We start from the raw sequence: 22,166 nt of genomic DNA on the forward strand, positions 1-22,166 counted from the left end.
CTGTATAAATTGTCACCTGATATACCCAGCGTCATTATTGAGGGGTCGCACAGATAAGAAGAGATAAAAGAATTAAAATAATTGTCACATTGTTACTTGTCATGTTGTGCACATCCATAGGCTAAGCCATTGGTTACATTCAGGTGTCTGTTTCTCCATCACCTTCAATCTTGCACTATTGTAAAAGTCATTTTCCAGTTTTATAAAATCATCCAATCAGTGTGACAGAAGCATAAACAACATGTTCTTCAACTGTTTATAACATTGTGAACATACTCAGACGTATTGACGCTTATTGTCATGTGTTCATGTTTGACACTTGACATACCAAGGTGACCCTTCTAGTAGCCCGGGTACTCGGGTCGGGTGGGTCCTGAGTAGGACCCGGGTACCCACAGTACTACCCGGACCAGTGGTTAGTCACATGACATATTGTTTAATGACAATTGTGTTCCCAACTCTTGAAACCTACAGCGGGTACCTGGGTAGGGTTATAGGGGGTCAGGTACCCAGGTAGTAAATTTAGACTAGACCCTTCAATAATAATGCTGAGTATATATGCAAAATAATGTAAATAATCCAAGGTTGTGTACTGTCATTTCCTGGGAATCAGCCACATAGTCACCCTTATATTTTGTTTGACTCCTGGCACATGTGACTAACATCCTGATTGTCATCCTGGATTATTCAGTCTCTTATATTCTTATTCTTGTATGATACACATGGCTTCAGATACTCTTTTTAGCCATTGAGTATTCACTCATCTCGCACACTTTTTCACATGACTTTACACTAAAAATAGCCATGAAGTCCAATGAAATGAAACTGTTCTTGCATGATTGAAATTGACCATTTTCATAATGGTAGGATTTGCACTTGTGCATGCATAGAGTAGAATGTGGAGGCATGTGGTCCTTTCTGCAGCAAGCAGGTCACAAATCAAGCAAAGTTAAGCAACGTTGGTTGCGGAGATTAGTTAGATGGGTGACCATGTTTCGGCAGCTTGACTTCTGAGAGTTTCTAGGACTTCAGTCCTTCCCTACACTGAAGCCTATGTAGCACTTGTGGTGTCTTCTTGGGCAGGTGACTTTGTTTGAAACATGCCTCTGTTCAACCAGGGGTGAATAGGTACCCAGTTGGATGAGATGGTAATGTCAGTGTTAACCTTCCACTTACTCACAACAGGCAGCATGGGTTGTATACTCCCCAGGGAGCTGTGATAGAAACTTGAGTGCACGCCATGGTAATAATGGTGTTACTTGCGCATGCATTAACAGATGGACGAAAGCATATTACAAATATCCATGATCATTGTTATTATAAAACCCCTTTGACACATATGTATGGTACACTGACACATTTCAATAGCTGACTTTAAAGAGACACACGTCACCACTACATCGCATGACAGCCCAGAGTATTCAGATGATGGAGAAACGTATTGTGTACTGGTATACAAACCTGAGAAGTATTGACATTGCATGTGCAGTAAAATAACAGCACTGCAAAAGAAAGGTTAGACTTCAAAATTGGATTTGACAGAAAAATTACATATCATCAAAACATTACAGGTCTGAAAACATTTGCTGAAACACTGCAAACTGTCCAAAACACAACCATGATACTCGTAACATACATGCATCACCATCGAATAACCATATCTTGTTTGTTTCATTTTTAGCCACCATCAAACCTGGGTGTATACTTTCATTTGCCCTGCAGTTTTGCTCAGACTTTTTTTTACAAAGAAAGAATATTTGACTATGTATACACAATTTATTTGCATTGTCAAGAATTTGCTTTCTTCGAAACTTTTCCTCAGGTGCTTAAACTACTATCATTTGAAAATATCAATGCACCTGCGTATGATTTTTTTAGAAAGAAAAGTTGTTTCTCTGTCATATCGCATATGAATCTAATCCTTTGTGGTATTATGATTATGGAATTGAGTTTCTTTTTTAACATAAGTGTGTTTTGTATCCAGACTTTTCAATGCATGTACTCAAGTTTCCATAGTGATACTGGAACATTTTATATTCTTTAATTCTACATACCGTAATCAGTTTTTGTTTGTCTTTTGTTGCACCTTCCCGAATATTAAATGGTCTGTTCCCTGCTATGAGGAATGTCCACCTGTACAAAATGACATTGACAGGGTTTCAATTTATGGCCATCCGAACTAATCTTTGTTACCATTGTTACATGCCGTCCAGAAATCCAGAAAACCCACCTCTTTGGCAATGACCATATGGAACATCCATCAACATGAAATGACATTTTATGTATCCATGAATTGTTCATCTGGATTTTGTTTGGAGTGACACCATCCATAGTTATGTTAATACTGAAAACAAACTGAACTTTTTAAACAGTACCAATTAACCCAAACAACTTCCTTTAAATTTAAAAACTGTAAACTAGACCATTTTCAATTTTTTTTCTGGTCCTCAAAATTCAGCTTATCTGCAGACAAAAACGGATGGCTTAGTGACTGCTCTACAGCGGATGGCTTAGTGACTGCTCTACAGCGGATGGCTTAGTGACTGCTCTACAGCGGATGGCTTAGTGACCGCTTTACAGCGGATGGCTTAGTGTCCGCTTTACAGCGGATGGCTTAGTGACTGCTCTACAGCGGATGGCTTAGTGTCTGCTTTACAGCGGATGGCTTAGTGACCGCTTTACAGCGGATGGCTTTGTGTCTGCTTTACAGCGGAAGGCTTAGTGGCTGCTCTACAGCGGATGGCTTAGTGTCTGCTTTACAGCGGATGGCTTAGTGACCTCTACAGCGGATGGCTTAGTGTCTGCTTTACAGCGGATGGCTTAGTGTCTGCTTTACAGCGGATGGCTTAGTGTCTGCTTTACAGCGGATGGCTTAGTGACTGCTCTACAGCGGATGGCTTAGTGACCGCCTTACAGCGGATGGCTTAGTGACCGCTTTACAGCGGATGGCTTAGTTTCTGCTTTACAGCGGATGGCTTTGTGTCCGCTTTACAGCGGATGGCTTAGTGACCGCTTTACAGCGGATGGCTTAGTGTCTGCTTTACAGCGGATGACTTAGTGACTGCTCTACAGCGGATGGCTTAGTGACCGCTTTACAGCGGATGACATAGTGACCGCTTTACAGCGGATGGCATGTGACCGCTTTACAGCGGATGGCTTTGTGTCCGCTTTACAGCGGATGACATAGTGACCGCTTTACAGCGGATGGCTTAGTGACCGCTTTACAGCGGATGGCTTTGTGACCGCTTTACAGCGGATGACATAGTGACCGCTTTACGGCGGATGGCTTAGTGACCGCTTTACAGCGGATGGCTTTGTGTCCGATTTACAGCGGATGACATAGTGACCGCTTTACAGCGGATGGCTTAGTGACCGCTTTACAGCGGATAGCTTAGTGTCTGCTTTACAGCGGATGGCTTTGTGACTGCTTTACAGCGGATGACAAAGTGACCACTTTACAGCGGATGGCTTAGTGACCGCTTTACAGCGGATGGCTTTGTGTCCGCTTTACAGCGGATGACATAGTGACCGCTTTACAGCAGATGGCTTAGTGACCGCTTTACAGCGGATGGCTTTGTGACCGCTTTACAGCGGATGACATAGTGACCGCTTTACAGCGGATGGCTTTGTGTCCGCTTTACAGCGGATGGCTTTGTGACCGCTTTACAGCGGATGACATAGTGACCGCTTTACAGCGGATGGCTTTGTGACCGCTTTACAGCGGATGACATAGTGACCGCTTTACAGCGGATGGCTTAGTGACCGCTTTACAGCGGATGGCTTTGTGTCCGCTTTACAGCGGATGACATAGTGACCGCTTTACAGCGGATGGCTTTGTGTCCGCTTAAAAGCGGATGGCTTTGTGTCCGCTTTACAGCGGATGGCTTTGTGACCGCTTTACAGCGGATGACATAGTGACCGCTTTACAGCGGATGGCTTAGTGACCGCTTTACAGCGGATGGCTTTGTGTCCGCTTTACAGCGGATGACATAGTGACCGCTTTACAGCGGATGGCTTTGTGACCGCTTTACAGCGGATGACATAGTGACCGCTTTACAGCGGATGGCTTAGTGACCGCTTTACAGCGGATGGCTTTGTGTCCGCTTTACAGCGGATGACATAGTGACCGCTTTACAGCGGATGGCTTTGTGTCCGCTTTACAGCGGATGGCTTTGTGTCCGCTTTACAGCGGATGGCTTTGTGACCGCTTTACAGCGGATGACATAGTGACCGCTTTACAGCGGATGGCTTTGTGTCCGCTTTACAGCGGATGACATAGCGACCGCTTTACAGCGGATGGCTTAGTGACCGCTTTACAGCGGATGGCTTTGTGACCGCTTTACAGCGGATGACATAGTGACCGCTTTACAGCGGATGACATAGTGACCGCTTTACAGCGGATGGCTTTGTGTCTGCTTTACAGCGGATGGCTTTGTGTCTGCTTTACAGCGGATGGCTTAGTGACCGCTTTACAGCGGATGGCTTTGTGTCTGCTTTACAGCAGATGGCTTAGTGTCCACTAGTACCCCAACATCCACGACCAAATAACATATCTTGTCTTAATTTCAAGTTCTGCTATCATGCAAAAAATAATACATATTAACAGTGATATTGCTGTAATGTTGCTCATGCTTGTTTCTTTGCTAAGTGATAATATGCCATTGGTCTTTTCATTGATTGATATTTTTTACCAATGTTATAAAATAAATTTATCAACTGTCACATGATCTTTGTTGTACTTGTGCTATCTCCAGTACAAATAATTGTCTGGACCGGACAATCCAGTGATTGATACTATGAGCAACGATCCAAGCCATCAAGGTTCATTGTTGTTTTTTCAAGACACCTTTAGGCAAATTCAAGGCAAGTAAAAAGCAGAGTTGTGTCCCTTTGTTGCAACAGAACCCTATGATTGTGGGTTCGAATCCTCGTACGTCCCAATTATGTTTTCAGCACGATACCCGTGCTCTTGTGTTTTAACAAAGCGGCAAACATCTGAGACCTGCATTACTTTAGCCTTTTCTCCTACCTAAAACTGACACAGCGTGATATAACTGGAGCACTGGTCAAAGCGGTGTTGAACCTAACTGACAAACGGACACACTCGCACGAATATGTGATTTAAACGCATGATCATAGGTTTCAGGCACACCCGAGAGGCGCACAGCAAATTGTGTCCTTAGATGACTGAGCCCCATTCAAAACAAAGGCTATGATACTGTGAAAGGGTTCCACGTCTGTGCATGTTACCCTCAATTAAAATTCAGCTTCGCTTGAAGCACTTGTAAAATCTCCTTTTATTCTTGAACAGAAAGGATGCAAATCAAAGACATCTGTATAAACAGATTTATATCTACCAAGGACAACAGGCACTATATCATATTGATTGACATTTTATTTACACCGCTATATACAAAGTTATAACATCTTGAAGCAAGTGATATTTACTGCAGACAACCACATGCAAAAGGAGGTCATACCAAGAATGTGCCCATGAAGCTGAAATGTTCAACTACGTCTGTAGTGATGATAGAAACAAACAATTATTGTGTAGGGAAGTAATGTCAACATGATTTCAAAATAAGATATAAACAGGGATCCAGATTTGGTATTTACTCACACGTTATCATTCACATTGGAGATCAATACATTTTTACTCCCTTTGGTCCAATCTATGGGGTATTTTTACACCAATCAGAAGACATTTTTTAAACATTCATTTTTGTGACATGCCTTCACCCTCTCAGTCATTAACAATCTGAATAGGAAGCAATTAATCATTAATTGGGTAATGGTGATATATTTTACACAAATAGGTAGAGTATTTGGAGCTAAAAATAGGGTTTTGATGCCGCATTGAACAGTATTTTAGCTATCCTATCATGTCAACTTTATCACTAAGGTGAAGCCCACTAGTATGGTTATGGTGCTGACAAACCAAGAAACAATTAAGTAATCTAGGATTCAAACCTACATTGATTTCTGGCACAGTAAATTGGCAACAAGTACCATCTTTTAACGTCATTACTGGTTATAGAACCACTGATCCAACATTCTATCCACTAGACTATGGAGACATCCATATGATAAAGGAAGAATTTTCAATATCATACATTCAACAAAATTCAAGCTATTTACACAGAGCCGACTCAGAAGAGCAGAGTTAAATAACATGATCATAGAGAAAAATACAGAAAATGTATACACAGCAAAAGTTAGATATAACATGGCACAACAGCTCAAATAACAAACTAAACAAATCAGTTCTCTATACAGTACTTTGATTACAGATCTGCCACCCCCCAAATAATTCACAAATGTGCAACAAAATTCTGTTCTTTCCACCAAGTTTCAATTTAGTTGAAAAAAGAACTCTTTCAAGCCGATCAATATGAGAAGGGAAGTAACACTTTCGAACAAACCTCACCCTGACGATGGACCTCTGAGGTAGCCCTAAATTCTACTTCTACTACTACTTCATTCAGTCATTTTATTTGTTGTCGGGCCAGCAAACAGAAATGTGACCTCAAAATGTTTATTTTAATCTGCAATTTAGAGTCGGCGGATCAGTTAAGTATGTACAATGAAACCTCATCGACACGAAATCTCATAAAACAGCTTCAATAAGTGGTGATGAAAAGATAAACATGGTCATTATATCACATCATCATGATCATCTTTCCTGCATCGTCAATACGTTCTTCAATAAGCCTTTGAAACATATGGCCGCTTTGCAGTGTGGTCTCTATTTTCAACCAACAAATCAAGACACAGTCTGGTTCCAGCCAGATGGAAATCAGTGCTTAATCTGACCAATAAGCATTCAGCTGACATTGCACAAATTGTGATGTTAATCCCGGGTTGGCTTCTACGAATACTAAAGAGCCAAATTTCATCAGCATGTGAGCTTACTAAAAAAAGACGTGTCACTACAACACCACATATCAGCCATATGTACCGTTATTCATGGGTGACAGGGAAATGTGGTGTTCAGTAAAAAGACTGAACTATACAACAAAAAGCTTGAAAAAAACAAACATACAGAGATAATGACAGCCATCTAAGATAAATACAGTCATGATTTAACATCTCACAGACTAGGCTGGTTCATGAGGAAATCATACATAAACGTCCTTGTACTTTAGACTTCCAAATATTTCAGCTTCTGCAGTGTGAGAAGGATGTGTAAGTGCAATTTTTAACAGTATTTTGGTTATATCAAACCTTATCTACTGGTTCTGGAAGAAAAGTCTGAAGACTGATTACTAATGTCTTAGATGTTCACCACTGGGGTAAGAGCCACAAGCAGTCATCTTCCCAAGGCAAGTGAGTTAACTAACTATAAAAGTCCAGTTTCCACCCTTGCCGAACTAGGCTGGTATTATGGAGTTAAATTTTGGCTGGGCTAACGAGTCTATGCATAGTCCAATCGAAATCGTGCACCGAAATCAAAATCCGGTTCGTAAAGTGTCATGCAGATTTCGGTCGACTGCAAGATTTGCAAAGCATGTGCACCGTTAACTCGTTGTCAACAGATATTTTCTAAATCTTTTCATGTTTTTAATCAAGGTGCTCACGTGATTTGATGCACTTCGCGATGTAAAACTCGTTTTATCACAATATAGATCTTGATTATTGATCAGATCGTCTTGATTGGGCGCCACCGTTTTGTTTGAAACAAATGCAAGTGATACGAGAGGTTGAATCTGATTGGTCAATAGGAGAGACATAGAAAGGACATAACTCGTAATAGCCACTGGTGGCGCTACGATCGAGCCCACGACTTCCAGCCTAGTTCGGCGAGGGTGGAAACTGGACTTTTAAAGTCAGTTAACTCTCTTGCCTCGGGAAGATGCAAGCAGTGGGATGTGACTTAAAATCAAAACTATCATCAAGATGAATCGTTGATCCAGGGTGTCAGGGTGCAACAATCCCCACTCTCAGGGAACGCTGACACATGATCAACCATATCACCTGGGCTGACCACACGATCCATGAAGTCACATCACACAGCAAGCCTCAGTTGCTGGGGACCTGTTCTAACCCAGACTGCCCAGGGAGGAGGTGTATATTTATGTGTGGAAGTAGTATCCCTTTAAGAAACAGGGACCTCCTGACCTCAAGTTTCTTGTCAATAATCAATTCTTCCCAGGATACATCACTGTTGGGGAATGAAACTATTTTTTAAAACAAAGACAATTTGAAGTTGGCAGGTTCAAATTAAACTTTTTTAACAATAAGCAGCAACAAAACGAATAACATCAATCTGAAATATAATATCTCCTGAAGCCATGTGTCAACACAAGCTCCTCACAGTGCTAGTCCATTTGTGAGACTCTCTATACTATTGCTGCCACCAGTCACAGCACTTCCCTGCGATGAAGCGGTGACACTGGCAGCGATGATCCTGGGAGGGTAATCGAAGGGGTCACACACTGGGATGGAGTTTGAAACATTGCAAAGATAAGTCAAGTCCAATCATAAAAGTTTTACAACACAATGAATGTATCCATATACCAGGCAATTCAAGCTTGGAACATTCACAATGTTAATAACAAGAAAGGCATTGATTATTTCCTTATAAACAGAAAATGATGATGATAATTCTTATTTTTCTTTATTCAAAACAAAATTTTCACTCTCTGGACGCGCAAACACTTTGCTATGAACATGATGAATCATCACACTCCAGTGCTAGCTGGGTGTTGATAATTTTCAAACCAATACAAAATATTCCCATTGGTCAAACGTATTCATACGATCCACGCAAACATCCGTAACCATTGAAACAGAGAAAATACCTTTCAATCTTTAATTTATCTTGCAATAACCCAATCCTATCAGAAAACAAAATCTGAATTATTTCACTTCATAAACTTCTTAATACTATATGTCCTGAAATTAGCACACACCCCTAAACCCCAAGTCCTCTTTTAACACATCAGTTGTATTGGCATTGGCAACAGGCTGTGCCAGGGGGTATAAATTATTTTAGAAACATTCCAATAACATTCCATCACTTAAAGACGGGCAATGCATTTATTCATACAAGCAAAACATTGACAAAATCATCACTGACAAAATAAAATTCTCGTTTCTTTGGAAAGTTGATGGTTATTTCAGGAAATACAGAACACATGATAAAGGTTTTAAGGCTTCAGGTGTTTCAATAATCGACCCATCTCGGCTTTCTCCAGCGCTGCGATGAGGTTGCCAACAGTGGGGTTATTGTTTTCTATTTTCCACTTCTTCAGCAGCTGGTATATGACCTCTTCAAGACCGTCGCTCTGGTGGGTGTGGAAAATGTAGTCCACATCTGACTCCTCAATCCCCAACAGCCGAACTGTGGACACAGACAGTCAGTAATGGACCAGTTGTGATAAATGAATCTATAATGGAAGGGAGGTAACTCCAAACTTGTTGCCTTCCCTTTTCCTCATGCCACCACTATTTTGTTTTTTCCTTCCAACTTGTTGTAAATATAAAAAATATATTTGAAATTGAAATTTTAAAATTTTATTTGTTTATTTATTTATCAGCCCTGAACCAAAAAGACCATGTTCAGAAATGTCAGGTAAATAGTTCATGAATGAATGATATCAACTGGGATAATATGGGAAAGAAACTGGAATATTCTACATGTCAGTTGATTGTCATACAAATCTGATACTCGGGCTGAAAACCCACAGCTATTGTGTATCACATCACCTAGCAATGGCTAAAACATTGTTATTCATATGATTTCAGACGTGTTCATGGCTGCCCACTTACTTAATCGCCTCCAAGAGCCACCGACGTAATGAGACAATCGCTGGAGCTCAACATCTGAGACCTGGCGATGCGAATCTACAACACAAATGTTCATCAGTTATTGATACCTCTTAACTGTGAGGTATAGGTAACTATCACATGATCTTCTTTTATATCTGACACTCAAGTTACATTCAATATGTTCAGAGTCATGAGATATAAGTTATATGTCCTTTTCTTATCATCAGTGTATTTGTGAGAAATAGGTTGCCTGTCCATAAATTATCAATCAATCAATCATTTATTTTAGTATTATGGTCTCAGGCCCATGTACAATTAATACAATGAGGCCCATGTACAATTAATACAATGAGGCCAATGTACAATTGATGCAATGATGCCCATATACAATTAATACAATGAGGTCCATGTACAATTGATGCAATGACGCCCATGTACAATTAATACAATGATGCCCATATGCAATTTATACAATGATGCCCATGAACAATTAATACAATCAGGCCCATGTACAATTAACAGAATCAACAGAAACTCATCCCAAAGTATTTCAGCCTCATTAACAGAAACTCACCTGAATGTATTTCAGCCTCATTAACATAAACTCACCTGAATGTATTTCAGCCTCATTAGCAGAAACTCACCTCAATGTATTTCAGCCTCATTAACGGAAACTCACCTCAATGTATTTCAGCCTCATTAGCAGAAACTCTCCTCAATGTATTTCAGCCTCATTAGCAGAAACTCACCTCTAAGTATTTCAGCTGTTTCCTCATCAGCCAGACGCCGTTGTCGCACCTGCTCCTGTAGGTCTTCCTCATTGTCAAAGTTGTCAGAATCGGAGGATGAGTCCTCTGCCACCTCCTGGTTCTGCTGGCGTCCTGTCTGGATGTACATCCTGTTGTAGTGGCCGATCTGTACATTCTGACTGTTCACGATGTTGATTAGTGTACCATCTGTCATTTTAATTGCTGAGTTATCTTTGGTTACTGAAATAGCAATTGGAACTTCCCTTTACTGAATCTTCTATTTGACTTGAATCATTTATCAGGTTGTCAGGTCAATGTTGTGCCATGGCAGTCTGATAACATTTCATCTTCTGCAGTAGTCGGTACATAATGTACAGAGAAAAAATATGTCATAGAAATTAACATAGGAATTTCATTAAAATTGGGTTCGAAATTACTTGCACTCACTCAGTATCATATACACAAAACATGGAAAAGACACAAAATGGTGCAGGACAAGAAGGGAATCTGTCCAGGAAACATTTCACAGCACCATGTACCCAAGGGTGTCACTGCTCCTTCTCTCCATGCTCACTGACATCCCCCTCTCCCCACCTGACTAACCTCACTGCTCACCCTCCCCACCTCACTCGCATCCCCCTCCCCCATGCCTATCCCACTGTTCCCTCCACCCAACCCACCCCTCACCCCAACTAACCTCACTGCTCACCCTCCCCACCTCACACACCCCTCCCCCCATGACTATCACACTGTTCCCTCCACCCCACCAACCCCTCACCCCACCTAACCTCACTGCTCATCCTCCCCACCTCACACACCCCTCCCCCCATGACTATCACACTGTTCCCTCCACCCCACCAACCCCTCACCCCACCTAACCTCATTGCTCACCCTCCCCTCCTCCCCCCTCCTCCCCCCATGCCTATCACACTGTTCCCTCCACCCCACCAACCCCTCACCCCACCTAACCTCATTGCTCACCCTCCCCTCCTCCCCCCATGCCTATCACACTGTTCCCTCCACCCCGCCAACCCCTCACCCAACCTAACCTCACTGCTCACCCTCCCCTCCTCCCCCCTCCTCCCCCCATGACTATCACACTGTTCCCTCCACCCCACCAACCCCTCACCCAACCTAACCTCATTGCTCACCCTCCCCTCCTCCCCCCTCCTCCCCCCATGACTATCACACTGTTCCCTCCACCCCACCAACCCCTCACCCAACCTAACCTCACTGCTCACCCTCCCCTCCTCCCCCCTCCTCCCCCCATGCCTATCACACTGTTCCCTCCACCCAACCAACCACTTATCCCACCTAACCTCACTGCTCACCCTCCCCAACCCCCCCCCCTCCCCCATGCCTATCACACTGTTCCCTCCACCCCACCAACCCCTCATCCCACCTAACCTCATTGCTCACCCTCCCCACCCCTCTCCCATGCCTATCACACTGTTCCCTCCACCCAACCCATCCCTCATCCCACCTAACCTCATTGCTCACCCTCCCCAACCCCCCCCCCCCCCCTGCCCCCATGCCTATCACACTGTTCCCTCCACCCCACCAACCCCTCACCCTACCTAACCTCATTGCTCACCCTCCCCACCTCACACCTCCCATACCCCACTCTAACATCACTCACTGCACCCCCTCACTTGTCTAGCCAACCCACCTTCGTGTGAAATAGATTTACCTCTGCCTGTCTTTGTTGACATGTTTTTTTCATCAAAATATGATTGCCTATGTTTTTGTGTCAGGGATGAAATCATGAATGATTTCGTTATCTGATTGACTAGGTCGTCGCCTATGGTATTTGCCATCTTTGTGAAGCTATTTGAGATAAGAACAGCGTTCTGATTGGATGTCGCGTTTTCATTACAAGGGGCACAACTCGTGATCTACGCGAGGTGGTGCAAGGGTCAAGCAAAGAAAATTGGCCATGATGTGGCAAGGGTAGAAACTAGGCTTTGATATAGGCTAGTGGACACACTTGCCTCGGCAAGACGCCCCCACCCTAGAACACCTTACATCATCTCTCATCTCTTGCTTCCCTCCCTCCCTCCTACCTACCTGGTTGCCTGGCGGCAGATGCTGATGAAGAGGCACCTTACATCATCTCTCATCTCTTGCTTCCCTCCCTCCCTCCTACCTACCTGGTTGCCTGGCGGCAGATGCTGATGAAGAGGCTCCAGTGGGAGGTATCCTCTCCCCAGTCGTAGGGTTCACCAAAGGGGTGTTAGGAGAGATGTAGGTCGAGGCTTTGTCTATGTCAGAGATGTTCTGTATCTGGGCAACAGCAATCTGTGCATCGTTCACTGCCTTCATGGCCTGACAAACAAACAAGACTGTTACCATGGTTATGGACAAGGTGTATGACTAAATAAATGGAAACTGGAGATAGAAAGCGAAAACAAACATTTGACTGTTACCACGCTTACATTAGGTTCTGATTACATGATATTTATGAGCATACTGTATTCGACGTAATAAGCGCCCCCCTCTAAGAAGCGCCCACAGCGATATTTACAGCAATATTGGCTGGTGAACAATCCCAATTAGCACCCCTTCCAATTGATCAATGTACACAAGACTTATTTATTGCTGTATAATATGTGCGTTATATGCATCCTTTATTATTGGAAATTAAATTCTGGAAAAATATATCTGTCGAATATAAACATTTCAGGCTGACAGCATAAACCAGAAAATTTACGATCTTTCAACTCTGTTGTTTTTCACCAAAATAATATTCTAATAAGAGCCCCCTATTTCTAATATTGAGAGCGCCCTGGGCGCTTATTATGTCGAATGCGGTATTCTTAATGAATATGTATCTTCATTCTTCAAGCAATGTGTACTTTGGGTTACAAAAATTAAACATATAAATTATTGCTACTACTAGCACTATCGATAATGTAGCATGGCATCGAGAGATAATTTATAAGTTTAGGCCATGGACAATTGTGTTGCATAATAGCTCCATCAATCGTTACGCCCAGAACTAAACAGTAACCAGGATAACACTTACATCGTTAAGAATTCTGTTGATAGATATTGGGTGGCCTGGGGCTCTTCTGGCACCTTGGTTCCTGGACATGTTGAGGCGCTAGTAATATGTCTCACAATTGTCCACAGGATATTCAATTTAGAGACAGGACATCCCATCCACAAGTGATGATTTCCTGGTAAAAAATAAATGCAAACAAGCGTATAGTTGACAAAGTCATCTATATCCCCCGCCCATTTTAACACATTATGGTCCCAAACCAGGTAAATGACCCAACATTTCTCTTAGCCCATGTCAAAATAGCTGCAATGGAAATTCTAAAATAAACATTTCTAAAACTCCTTAATGGCACTAGTTCAGTATGCACTTTATATATAGACATGCAATGTTTGGCAAGGAAATATTTAACAGTTTATTTGTTATACTACTTAAGTAAACCAATCCTATATTAAAACTTAAATCCAACTTAATGTCATGGAAACATAAACAATAAAAATTTCTAAAAGTGCTATATATCAAAAGGCACCAGTTCAGTATGTGCCTAGTAGACATGCAAAGTTTTGTAAGAAAGTATTTAAGGGTTTTTGAGTTACACTCTGGAATGAACACCACCGCTGTAGAACCTAAGTCCAACTTGTTGCCGTGGAAACTTAAAAAATAAAAATGTATAAAACTCCTAAATAGCAAAAGGCACCAGTTCAGTATGTGTCTGGTAAACATGCAAAGTTTTATAAGAAATCATTTAACGGTTTTTGAGTTACGCTCCGGAAACGAACAGCAACCTTATCATGATGGATGCTTATAGAACCTAAATCCAACTTGTTGCAATGGAAACGTAAAAAATAAAAATTTATAAAATTCCTAAATAGCAAAAGGCACCAGTTCAGTATGTGCCTGGTAGACATGCAAAGTTTTGTAAGAAAGTATTTAAGGGTTTTTGAGTTACACTCTGGAATGAACACCACCGCTGTAGAACCTAAGTCCAACTTGTTGCCATGGAAACTTAAAAAATAAAAATTTATAAAATTCCTAAATAGCAAAAGGCACCAGTTCAGTATGTGCCTAGTAGACATGCAAAGTTTTGTAAGAAAGTACATGTATTTAATAGTTTTTTAGTTACACTCCGGAAACGAACACCACCCTTATAGAACCTAAGTCCAACTTGTTGCCATGGAAACGTAAACAAATTTTTTTTATAAAACTCCTACATAGCAAAAGGCACCAGTTCAGTATGTGTCTGGTAAACATGCAAAGTTTTGTAAGAAATTATTTAACGGTTTTTGAGTTATGCTCTGGAAACGAACAACACCCTTATAGAACCTAAGTCCAACTTGTTGCCATGGAAACGTAAAAAATATAAATTTATAAAATTCCTAAGAAGCAAAAGGCACCAGTTCAGCATGAGTCTGATAGACATGCAAAGATTCGTAGAGAAATATTTAACGGTTTCTGAGTTATGCTCCGGAAATGATTTCGGCACCCATTTCTATATCCCTCGCCAACTTGGTTGGGGCGGGGGATAATTATATCTTTTTATTAAACAATAATGTGGAGAATAATACGCCATGGTATACAGAAATCATGGAAATGTACCCTGGGTGAAATCAAATAACAGAAATGTTCCCTAGCTGGCCACTGCCCAACACTTATGTCCATACAACGGATTGCAAATCGGTTTCTCAGCAGAATTCCAGAATGCAAAACACACGGAAAAAACAAGTTGGAGTTTGAGCATCTCAACTTGGTAACAATCTATTCCTGCGTAATCATATGTGATACTTTAGATTACAAATAAACAAAGTCAAGTTTTGATTTTAGGAACTTGATTTGACTTGCACCAGGTGCATGTTGACAAGAAAAGCCAGTTGCACCAGACATAACCAGTCTGCACCCTGGTCTCATACATTTATCCAAGATGAAACATAGATACATAAACTAGTCTAAGTAGGATAATCCAAGATCCCTGATGACTGTGTCATGTGTAATTAATTACACATATCTCAGGGATTGGTCATGCAGTAGGGTAAATAAAGCTAATGAAGTGTTAGGTACTAAATGTCTTCACAGATCGTGTTTGTGTGGACAATTAAGGGTTAGTCACAAAATTTAAAAAAAATTACATGCAGACATAGATACTATAAATCTTGAAATTAAAGCGAGCGTGAATTAAATGGGAAAAATGCGAGTGGTCTTTGCTCGCATACTTACTTACTTACTTATATTGGAGATTTAACGTGCACTTTCCGACTGCACACAGGCCCAGCCAGGCCATTTAATGTGTTTCCAAAATGGGGAAAAGTGAGTTTGTGCAACCCAGGAGGGGGGCTTTAGGGGTTGCTTATATAGTAATTTTGAAATTTTGAGATTTGGAAAGAATGCCAAGAGTGGGTGGGGGATGAACTAAGGGAGCTGTATGTGTTGGGTGGTTGTTAGATAAGGTAGTTTTGGTCTTAATATTTTATTTGGGGTTTAAATACGACTAATTAGTCCTGTTTTAATTAGGTATATGCCTAAGGCTTTGAATTTTTCTAATTTATTTTGTGGATTTAGGATTGATTCTAGTGTAAGTCCGGTTTTAAGATTTAGGGTGGTCTGTAGTGTTGTTCGGTGTGGTTGGTAGTGTGTGCAGTGAATGAGTACATGTTCTGGTGTTTCTTGTTGTTTGCAATGTGGGCAGTTTCCTGTTGTGTGTAAGATTAGCTATTTTACAGTGGTTATTTAGTTTGGTGTGGCCTGTTTGTAATTTAGTAATTATTCTGTTGATTTTTTTGTATGGGTGTAGTATTTTTGGTTTATTTAGGTGTTTTTTTAGTACTTTCCTAATTTGGCTATTTGAGTTTTGGTATATATTTTGCCATTTTTTGTTGATTTTTTGTTTAGTGACACTTCTGATTTCTGATTTTGAGCTGGGTAAGTTTAAGCTTATTTCTGGGAGTAAGTAGTGGATGTTTCCGGGCTAGGGCTTGGTTTCTTGGGCTAATATTGTTTTTCATTAAGTTTTCGATTAGAGGGTTTGATTGGGACGCGGACCAGAAGTTTAAGGTAAGTTGTTCCCTACGTAGTTTAAGTGGCATTTCTCCTGTTAAGGCCTGGAGTGAGGTGGAGGAGGTGCCAAGTTGAGTTCGTGTGATTAGTTTTAGGGCCTGATACTGGATTGAGTCTAGTTTTTTAATGAGAGAGTTGTTTAAGGTGTCGTAAATGGCACTGCATTAGTCTAGTTTGGATCTAATTAGTGTTTTTAGAGGCCCCCCAGTTGGAGCCGGTTAGGCATCTTAACGTGTTTAGGTCTTTGCTGCACCTGGTTACTAGGTTTTTAATGTGAGCATCCCAGGTGAGATGTTCATCGAATCTGGAATTTGATTGGTTTGTTGTTTAGTTGGAGGTTTAGGGAGGCGGGTTGCATATTTTTTGTGTTTAAATACTATTCCTGTGTTTTTTTCTGAGTTTAGGGAGAAGCCCCATTTGTCAGCCCATTTTTGTATTTTATTTAGAGATTTTTGTAGTAAGTTTTGGGCCATTTTTATGCTTTTAGTGCGGATCCAGAGGGCTCCATCATCCGCGAATTTTGATGTGTTTACTTTGGGGGATAGTCCCTCGAATAGATTGTTAAACATAATATTGAAGAGTGTTGGGCTTAGGATGCTGCCCTGGGGAGTGCCATTTTCTAGGGGACATTGGTCCGATAGCGTTTGGTCTATGCCCACGGTGATTTTGCGATTTGTTAGGAAACTTTGGATGTAGTTAATTATTTGACCTTTAAGACCTATTTTTTGTAGTTTTTGTATTAGCACGTTATGCCAAACCATGTCGAATGATTTGGAGAAGTCTAGAAAGATGCCAGTAGTATATTGTTTGTTACCGGTAAGTTGGCCTGTTTTAATGTCCTGCTCTAGTCGGGCAAGGTTATCTAAGGTTGAGTGTCCACGAGTGAAACCGCTTTGGTCTGGGATTATTATGTTGTTTTGTTCTAAGTAGTGTTGTAACCTGTTTTTTTGCCATTGATTCCATTACTTTGCATAAGTTAGAAGTTAGGGAGATTGGTCTGTATGAATTAGCCTGGTCAGCTGGTTTATTGGGTTTGGGGATTGGTGTGACCAGGGCTTGTTTCCAAGGTGATGGGACCTGTCCGTTTAGATATATGAGGTTATAGAGTTTTAGAAGAGTTTGGAGTAGTTTGGGTGGTAGTTGTTTAAGTATTAAAACCATAATTTTGTCAAGTGTTTAAAGTCAAATCATCATGATCATGATTTTGAATGTCAGATGAAGCCAAACAACAAATTGAAATGCATTCTTGATAACTAGAATGAACCATAGACAATCGAAACCTTTGTTTATAAGTACATGTATTTGTGTTGCAACAGTTGATATAAACATATTTATTTCCATAAAGTGGAGGGATTGGCAAACAAGCAAATTTTGTTTATCCGAATGCCTCTCCCAAACATGATACACATACAAATAGCAATGTATTGATAGTGACATCAGAAATAGCATACATTGTATAATTGGCATTAAAGGTAAGTATTGTTCTGCAAGAGTTCAATTACTGGATTATCTTCCATAACTACAGTTACATTATTATTTACATTCAGCACAACAACATCGCAGTATCATATAGCAAAGCCATCATCTCAGACAAAATCTCTAAATTGGCAAGAAGATAGAATAAAACTGTTTTACCAGAAAGATCTATTTGCGGATTGTGCCCCTGGACAGGACATGTGTTTTGGATGTGCCATTATGTGTTTCAGGGTACTTTCACTTACTTTGTTCTGGCAAGTGAATCTGCATAGGGTCACGACATGAGAATGTGTGGCAACAATGCAGTTTACCGGGCACAGCTCAAGCTCTACCATCCGCTCAATTACCACGCTATAGTGCCACCGCTGTCTCGTTATACCGTTACCGTGCCTCACGCTCTGGTGACTCTCGCTTCACGATCCAACACCAGTTTTTGGTCTTAGGGAAACTTACACATCTTTACAATCAAACACCCCTTTTCGTTCTTAGGGAAACTTACACATCTTTACGATCAAACACCCGTTCTCGGTCTTAGGGAAACTTACACGTCTTTACGATCCAACATTCGTTTTTGGTCATTAGGGTTAGCCTGCTTTGGGCAAGGGTTAGCCATAAATTCTTACCTTTTCAAGCGTTACTCCGGTTAATCCCATTGGTCGGTCATGTTGACAAAAACAACTGCGGGTGTGGTTTCAAGAAAAGATGAATGGGAGTGCGGACCGTGACGTCACATGCATGCGCAATTCATTGTTTACTGATTACGCGTGCATGTCAATGGGGATTCTAATGAACCGTTAAACGAGCACTGATTACATGTGATAGCACCTGTGGTCCAGTGGTAGAGCGGTAATGCATTAATTAGCAGAAACGGTGAGCCGGCGAAGCACGTTCGAGCCCCCACAGCGCTAATTGGATCTGAAAAAGTGCACTACTCCCGAATGTGTTTCTGAACGGTAAATGCCATGCGATAACCTGTCTTAAATATGACCTGATGAGTTCAAGAAAGTGGGACAAATCGTTGCATCAAGGACTTATGGACTCCGTACAAAACATACGTATCATGTCAAGACATCGACAACTTCCGTAAAAAGTTCATTCCGGTTTGGGGAAAGAAATAGGCAACTGCAGTCTGACCAGATGATGTCACCCGTGTGATCTCTTCGGGAACGTATCTCACAACAAAAGGCAATATGCGATTATATTTTATCAAATATCAGATAGCAGCGTGAATGTTTTACATTTGACGATTGCAAATTATCAAAACTTGCCTTTGTTTATTGTCACATAAGACACTTGTCGATATTTTGATGATGATATCCTGGGTTTTCCCAATGTAAGAAAATCCGAAAACATGGAAGCTTACTGATTCGAAAAATCAATGGTCCGAATAACAGATACTTTAATTCAGGGTTCACGTTACCTTTGTGTTTATCTGTTTACCTACGTTTTGTTCTTATATATTGATGATGATCGAAACTACATGGAAGACTTTATGATGTACTCAGGATTAAACAATGACGAAATAACAAATCAATTTTCGTTTTTAATATAACATGAATTTTTTTTCAAGCTCCTTACAGCAATAGCCCGTTCGCGGAGCTCTCTATACTATCGCTGCCACCAGTCAAAACTTCACACTGTGCCAGGCGATTTCAGCCCAAGCTCCTCACAGCGATAGCCCGTTCGCGGAGCTCTCTATACCGAGAGTGTAACGAAGGTGTCACGCGCTGGGAAGGAGCTTGGACTACAGCCATGCATGGAGCTAGGGCCTAATCGTGACCTATCGAACTACAGCTAGGTGACATTATGTTTACGCACATGGCCGTGAAGCAGACGAAATTATACCCTATTAATTGGTTTGTTTGTCATCAGGTAATTCCATTTCTTTTAAATTGTCTGGCAGGAAGTGTGTCGAGGATAATATTCTTGCAAAACTGTGTGTTCTCTTGGATGCCGAGACAGTTTCTTTGCTGCATGATCACCACGAAGCTGGTTTGTGTAGAAACTGTTTCATAAGAATAAATAACTTTATGAAATTTAAGGATGGATTGCAAACCAGCGTGAAGAAATATATTTGCAGAGATAACAAAATCAAAAGGCATTCACTATTGACGGATTGTTCCACACCTGACAGCAAGCGGCAATGGATTGCATGCGAGGTTGAGGATATTTCAGGTGAGCGTTCCCGTACATGAGGATCCTGATAGTTATGCCGTATAATGAACTGTGCCTAAATTAATGTTAAGAAAATATGAAACTTTTTTTCATGCCCCTAACCTTCTTCTCAACAGCCCATCCGATGTTCCTTATCTTGACTTGTTTACTGCTGTTTGTTGTCATCATTCTAACCGGAAATGACTAGTCTGTTTATAATACATAATACGTAATAATAATGGATAAAAATAATTTATTTATTTTTTATTCATGGTTAAACTAAGTGCTGTTAGGAGATCTCTTGGGATCCTTAAAGGGGCACTGATCTAACGGAATTCCCCGTTCCGACTGGTTGTTGCCTTTGTTATTGTTTTTCCCCCGTGAGTACCCGGATGATACGCAACGCAACTGAGCGTGACCAGAGACTGGGCTACCGTCTGCAAGGACAGCTAAATAAACTTGGAGGCTGGAGTCAATATTTGTTTTACCCATTTTTGCATAAACACTGATTGGTTAACCGTGATCTATAAAGATTTTGATAAAGGGCGCATGTTAATTAATTTCTTCAACCTAAACAAACAGACAAAAAGAACGGCAGAGCTCATCGGATGTCGTCATTTGGAAATACCCCAGATGGTTATACAGTGGTCCCTCGCTACAACGCTACCAATTGGGTCCAAATAATTGGTGGGCGTTATAGACGATGAGCCGTTTAACCGAGGCCGAGGCGGGGGAGCGTGCTCGGCAAATCTCAAATCATCAATATATGTTTATCTCACGTCACGTCAAAATAGTATATATTTTTATGGACCTAGATCTACCTGTAATATCATTCATTAATTAAATCTGTCACATTTCACAATGTCTGAAATACGTATTCCATTTCAATTTATCATTTTTTATCGATAAATTAAAAAATTATTCACTATTTCCCGCGATGTTATTGAAAATAAAATTCTCGGACACACATTTCGACAACGGGTCTGCATCGAACATGTCAAAGAGCAAAATAAAGACGTTTTAAGCAAATCTTTAAATATATTATACAAAGTGATAAATAAAATCAACAAAAATATATCTAAAAGTAATCAAACTTACATCTAAGTTATTATTTCCATCGTTTCATGGGATTGCGTGTAATGTAAGTCAAATGACTCGAAATGAGTCAAATGAATTCTCGGCTCGGACACAACGTTTAATGCAAAAATATATGCATGAAAAATCTGTGTCACAGCTCGTAACCTAGCACGATACATTCACGAAGTTCCATATTTTTAATATATATCGTGATTTCCTGCTTAAAACGTTCAGAATAACACGATTTAACAAAAATCTTTCACCAACTTCTGAAATTTATCAAACACGAGCTTGGTATCACAGCTATAATTTGATTGGCTGCCTGAGGTAGTTTAATATTAAAAAAAAGTATCCATGCAGTGAAAGCATTTTCGGATTTCGGATTGTGTCGATAATACGATATCTTATCCCTTGTTGTCATCCACGTTTTCTCGTATACCCTACACTTGTGTATTTGTCGTCATTCACTTGAATGAATTTATTACAGGTACAATTAGTGGTAGCACCACTTAGATTACCTGACAAAGGTTCCCATTTGGCATTTATTGTGTCTGGGGTAATTATTCAATCTAAATCCAGGTTTGAAGTGAGGTGAAATGTGTGTTATGTAATATGCACGTGGCAGACCAGCAAGATGTGAATGATCAGTTGATTTACTTTTTTCAGTAAATCAACGGATCGTTCCTAGTCATCAAAGGATTAACCGAAAATATGTTGATTGATTAATCAGTGTTATCTTGCACAGTTGATATGTCAAAAGTGAGTGTTTACATACACCTATATCATGGCCGATGTAAAAACAACATACTTTGTTCAAAGGGTTAACTGATAATACGGTGATTGATTGATCATTGTTATCTATCACTCAATGTATTTTTTAGGAACTGTGG

The 22,166-nt window shown here is 40.7% G+C and overlaps 1 protein-coding gene across 1 annotated transcript; it reads right to left on the bottom strand.

The window, feature by feature from the left end:
- Positions 1-5,396: 5,396 nt before the first annotated feature.
- On the bottom strand, positions 5,397-19,398 carry LOC139471711 (receptor-interacting serine/threonine-protein kinase 1-like). The gene is made up of 6 exons (XM_071254180.1): positions 19,314-19,398; positions 13,546-13,699; positions 12,671-12,845; positions 10,521-10,760; positions 9,772-9,846; positions 5,397-9,343 (listed from the first exon to the last, which is right to left on the bottom strand). Exons 2-6 carry the CDS (start codon positions 13,612-13,614, stop codon positions 9,150-9,152), a joined length of 753 nt encoding a protein of 250 aa, XP_071110281.1. The 5' UTR covers positions 13,615-13,699; positions 19,314-19,398; the 3' UTR covers positions 5,397-9,149.
- Positions 19,399-22,166: the final 2,768 nt, after the last annotated feature.

The sequence above is a fragment of the Haliotis cracherodii genome, unplaced genomic scaffold, assembly GCF_022045235.1.
Source record: "Haliotis cracherodii isolate W230 unplaced genomic scaffold, xgHalCrac1.p SCAF_23, whole genome shotgun sequence".
Lineage (NCBI taxonomy): Eukaryota > Metazoa > Mollusca > Gastropoda > Lepetellida > Haliotidae > Haliotis > Haliotis cracherodii.

Bases quoted from the DNA above. Each gene is read 5' to 3' on its own strand.
- LOC139471711 (XM_071254180.1), bottom strand. From the start codon at position 13,614: ATGTCCAGGAACCAAGGTGCCAGAAGAGCCCCAGGCCACCCAATATCT. The intron at 12,846-13,545 runs GTAAGTGTTATC...TTTGTTTGTCAG, and splicing joins TCAACAGAATTCTTAACGAT to GCCATGAAGGCAGTGAACGA. The intron at 9,344-9,771 runs GTAAGTGGGCAG...CTGTGTCCACAG, and splicing joins TGGCTCTTGGAGGCGATTAA to TTCGGCTGTTGGGGATTGAG.